This window comes from Stegastes partitus, unplaced genomic scaffold, assembly GCF_000690725.1.
Source record: "Stegastes partitus isolate 25-593 unplaced genomic scaffold, Stegastes_partitus-1.0.2 Scaffold2070, whole genome shotgun sequence".
Classification (NCBI taxonomy): domain Eukaryota; kingdom Metazoa; phylum Chordata; class Actinopteri; family Pomacentridae; genus Stegastes; species Stegastes partitus.
In genome coordinates, this window is record NW_007579801.1 from 19,751 (window position 1) to 24,699 (window position 4,949).

At 43.4% G+C, this 4,949-nt stretch overlaps 1 protein-coding gene across 1 annotated transcript; it reads left to right on the forward strand.

Moving 5' to 3' along the window:
* The first annotated feature begins 1,019 nt into the window (after positions 1–1,019).
* Positions 1,020–4,385, forward strand: gch2 (GTP cyclohydrolase 2). Its single transcript, XM_008303796.1, has 6 exons — positions 1,020–1,296; positions 2,036–2,145; positions 2,390–2,445; positions 3,015–3,046; positions 3,175–3,259; positions 4,256–4,385. The coding sequence occupies exons 1-6, from the start codon at positions 1,020–1,022 to the stop codon at positions 4,383–4,385; spliced, it is 690 nt and encodes a 229-aa protein (XP_008302018.1).
* Positions 4,386–4,949: the final 564 nt, after the last annotated feature.

Below are 4,949 nucleotides of genomic sequence, written 5' to 3' on the forward strand. Positions count from 1 at the left end.
AAGCCTGATTCAAACAATGCAAACACAGTCACATTGTGGTTATCTACACAGATATTGCGATATGTGTAACAACTTTAGTGGGAACTGTAAGTTTTACAAGTTGATTTTGCACGTCTGATCAACTCAGGTCATTCTAAAACATGCTGTATAAATAGGAATAAATATGGTTGTTGTTGTTGTTGACACTAAGCATTGTGCACTTTGTTTACAGATTCTGCTGAATGTTCAGGCTTGAACAAATATAAAGGCTAAACAGACTTAAAGGTCCTCAGATATCTTCACAGAGCGAAGCTGAAGCTATCAGACATACATGCAGTTTATTGGCACAAAATATATATATATATATTTTATGAAGCAAACAGATTTCCAGGTTTTACAGAAAACTACATTTGAATTCTAGTCTGGACATATGTTCCATCTCATGAAATTATATTTTAAATGATTCATCTAAAGAAAAAAAATCTGAGGATTATTTGATTTGAAAACATTCACTTCTCCATGCATGGCTGTGAACACATCATGCAAAATAACCAGTCCAGCCTCAGACCACTGGTCTCCTTAACGCTGCATTATGCTTTTCATTTATTGTTTGGGCTTATCGAGGCATTTGACACGGATGTATCACTTCTCACATACTTTGATTTTCATGTCATTTCAATTTGAGAATGAGCTCTCATTCTGTCAGCAGCAGCAGGTCTGAGCTTCACTGGAAGTCATGCGCTTTGGCATGATCAGAACAAACGGATGGAGGTTTCAGTCAGTGTCAAGTGATGTGAGAGGCAGAAAATGCGGTCGCATGGCCACCATGCTCTGTGATGACATGTAGCCCCGCTGACGACACTGGATTTGACGTGCGCCGCGACTGACGAATAGGAAGCAGATGCGCACCGGGGCGGCTTTATAAACCCGCCAGCGCCGGGAGGAGGATGAGTTTGCAGCGCAGAAAAGCCGGCTGAACCGACTTCAACATCCTTCCTTTCCTTCGTTCTCGTCCTTAAAGACTCAAGAAGCGCTCCGACATGAACGCCCACTGCGACACCGTGGAGGAGTTCCAGTGCAACAACGGCTTCAGCGACCTCATCATCGACACCAAGAAGTCCGCCGTGCACCGCAAGCACGAGACGTCCCGCAAAGAGGACGAGGACGAGTCCCGCTTACCTGCGCTGGAGGCCGCCTACACCAACATCCTGCGGCACCTCGGAGAGGACACGCACCGCGAGGGGCTGTTGCGCACGCCGTTGCGCGCCGCCAAGGCCATACAGTTCCTCACCAAGGGCTACCATGAGACCATAGAAGGTGAGTCACCAGGTTCCTCTGTGCTGCAGGGTTGGAACTGGATGATTCTCGTGTGTCATCTGATTCAGATTCCATGTTTGTGTTGGTTTATAAGAAATGGCACAAAACCAGGCGTCCAGAATGAGTCACGGTGTTCCATCCTTTACCATAACTGCAAAACTGTGCTGAGCTCAGTTCTCAACTTCCAAGTGGGAAACTACAAAGTGATGTGTTCTGTCCTTTTGTGTTTTTTTTTACTCCTGATAGAAGAAGACAATGCACACAAACCAATGCACTGTAGCTGATCAGCAACTATTTTATTTGTCAGTTAAACATGAAAGACTTTTATATGATTTGGAAAGTGCCTCCAGCTTTAAAAGATGTTGTAGAAATATGTTATAATTAGTAGTCGTGGTGGTATTTTGTAGGCAAGTTTCAGCTTATGTGGTGGATTTATTGGGGATTTGTTTTGTAGAAGCTTTTATTTTAGACACATTTTAAGCCTTCTTCATGGACATTTTAATTCTTTTCTACTCTTCACACATCTGGCTTTTATCAGATCCACTGAGAAACTAATTGGTGGATTAATTACTGATGAGATTAGTAGTTAGTTGACATCTTACATGAGACCACAAAGGAGTTATCTACAAGAAATGTGGGAAAATCCCTGGAAAATTCCACATTTATTAAGATTCTTCACTGAACCATTTAAGTGGATGATATTTTTTTATATCTATGTGTCTTTTCTCCCCCTCGCTAGACATCTTAAACAACGCCATATTTGATGAAGACCACGACGAGATGGTGATCGTAAAGGACATAGACATGTTCTCTCTATGTGAACATCACTTGGTGCCATTTTTTGGAAAGGTGAGTGAGTGCATGCAAACCCAACAGGATCTAAAGGTGGAGTGCAGCAAATATTAAATCTACTGTAGAAACAAGTCGCGGCCCTGAAAAACTGAGTTGGTACAAGCTTGTGCATGTAGATGTCACTGTCCTGTCAAGCAGTGTGCAGGTAATTCAGTTCAGCGTTGGACTGCTAATATTTACCATCCTTTGCTCTGGTGTTGTGACCTCTCCTCTCACATGGCTGTCATCTCTCCCCCTCCAGGTTCACATCGGCTATATTCCTAATAAAAAAGTGGTGGGACTGAGCAAGCTGGCAAGGTAACACAGCACGCATCCGCCTACACGCTCCATACCCTCGTGCTGCCAACGCGGCTGTATGTTTCTGGCGTTATCGCCGGGTGACTGCGTTCTTCTGTTATCTCGGTGCATTGACCTGGAGGCTTACAGTCTAAGCCCACTGGCCTTCATCTGGTCCCCTCATCGAGCACACTCACAGACACAGGTCTGAACCCTATCCGCTCCCGAGCCATGAGAAAATCCCATCGGACCTGTGGGAATCACCAGTTATCATCACAGCCTCTCTGTCTGTCTCCTTCTCCCCCCTCTTTCCCTAAAATATCGCAGCAAATCTGAATATACAAACCCCAGAATAACAGTAGCAGTGTCACTGAGTTTTTAGACAAACTTGGCCGCTGTTGAATCTTGCGCGGCCGATTCGGAGAATTCTGCAGGATGAATGATTCACAGATGGAGGGGATATTACAGATGCATGGCCAGAGCAGAGGGCAGGGGTCAGGGGCTGCTGTCAGTCAGTGTTTATCAAAAGATTAATAATTATTACACCTGATCTGCAATCAGTCCTCTCTGCTTTGTTTTTGTTTCTGCAGGATTGTGGAGATCTACAGCCGGAGGCTTCAAGGTGAGCAACCAGAGAGCCGCAAAAGTGCCGTTAATGCGCACACAAAAACAACACTTGTCCTCAAAAACAGGCAACATCTAGTGTATTAAGTTTACATGAGGTGATTTTTTTTTTCTTCTTTTTTTTAGTTCAAGAGCGTCTGACCAAGCAGATTGCTGTGGGAATACATGAAGCTCTGCAGCCAAAAGGTGTAGCTGTGGTCATTGAAGCAGCGTAAGTACTCATCGTTACCATCTGTCACGGTTCAGAGCTGCTGCTCATTCACACTCAACACTTTTACTCTGCTCTAGAATCACTTGGCCTGTTATGATCACACTGTGTGTAAAAGATGAACACAGCCAAGAGTGAAGCCAACGCAAAAGTGACTGAAACCTGCATTCTCTCTAACAGCCAGCAGGGGGCGACTTCTCTACTTGAAAAAATTGTATCTACAACAATGGGAAAATGAGCATACTTCCTGCTTGTTCTGTTACCTCAGTAAACATTTTCCCAATGAGTTTATGGTCTCAGCTGCCAGTTTCAAATCCTCTTCAATACAGCACGACCATCATTTTGTAGAGTATTATGTAAAGTAAAGTAAAATAGATGATGAAACACTTTGTGATTGACGAGTCGCCACAGAATCAGAAGTCTAAGATGGACAAATTCCAAACTGGGGGTTTCAAAGCAGTTGTCAATGAATCAACTGGTGCATCACCGTGGTTACGTCGATCTTTTATATACAGTCTATAGGAATGACAAGGCAGCTCATCCTCTATAACAGGTAGCTGAGCTGGTTCACTAACTTCCCTCCGTTGCTACTGTTTGAGCATTTACCTTCATCCTGTGATTGTCACTCGTGGCCCCAGTGGTTGCTGTTTCACACAAGTTAGCATACATAGTCTCGCTTTACTGTACTCGTTATGAATCCTTTAATGCGGCAGAACTCGAGATATCGTCTTTTTTTATTCCACACAACCCTCCCGTCTATAGTAGTCACAATGCAACTCGACTAGTAGCAGTTTGGAAGAGAATCTGATGTGTTCTGCAGCAAACGTTGCCTCAAGCAGAGCTAAGGAGGAACCTGCAGAGGTCTGGAAACCTCTTTTAACTCCACACTTTGACTTTGATATGTAAAACTGGTGGAATCCCCCTTACAACACATCATCTATAAGTTTCCTTTAAAGCCACGTCAAACGCTGCAAATCTGACACGTGTTTGTGTTTGCAGGCACATGTGCATGGTGATGCGTGGGGTCCAGAAGATGAACAGCCGCACAGTGACCAGCGCCATGCTGGGAGTTTACCTCGAAGACCCCAAAACCCGGGAGGAGTTCCTGACTCTGTCCCAGCGCGCCTAACAGAAGCCATAGACCGTTCACTCCCGAGCCTCTATACACACACGAAAAGCTCTAAAATAACACTGGATCCGCATCTGGCTTTACTTTACAAAGCATTCTGACCAATAAAAGAACATGTAAAGGTGCCGTCAGATGCAGGATCTCCAACTCTGCAGCTAACCTCAATACACTGATGCCTGAGAGATTTCAGTCCTGCTGCTGAAATCCAACATTTCAAGTCAATGTGAACACGACAGACTCACGTTCATTGTGCCTTTGCAGGATACTTTACAGTCATACATGGCAATATTGTTGTTATAACACGTATGAGTGCAATATTGTAACGTGACAATACTTAAGATTTGAACTTTTGTTTTTTTGTTTTTTTCTTTGGATGAAAATGTTGTTGGTACTTTTACACGTTTCTTTGTTGTATTAAGAATCCGATAATTTTTAATAATTTACCAAATGTGTCGTCATTTATAAATGCATTTTTAAAGTCTTTGTATTATATGACATTTTAAATCAAATGATTTTATCTGTAGTCCAACAATGTTTCGATCAGTGACCCCTGTACCATGTGTT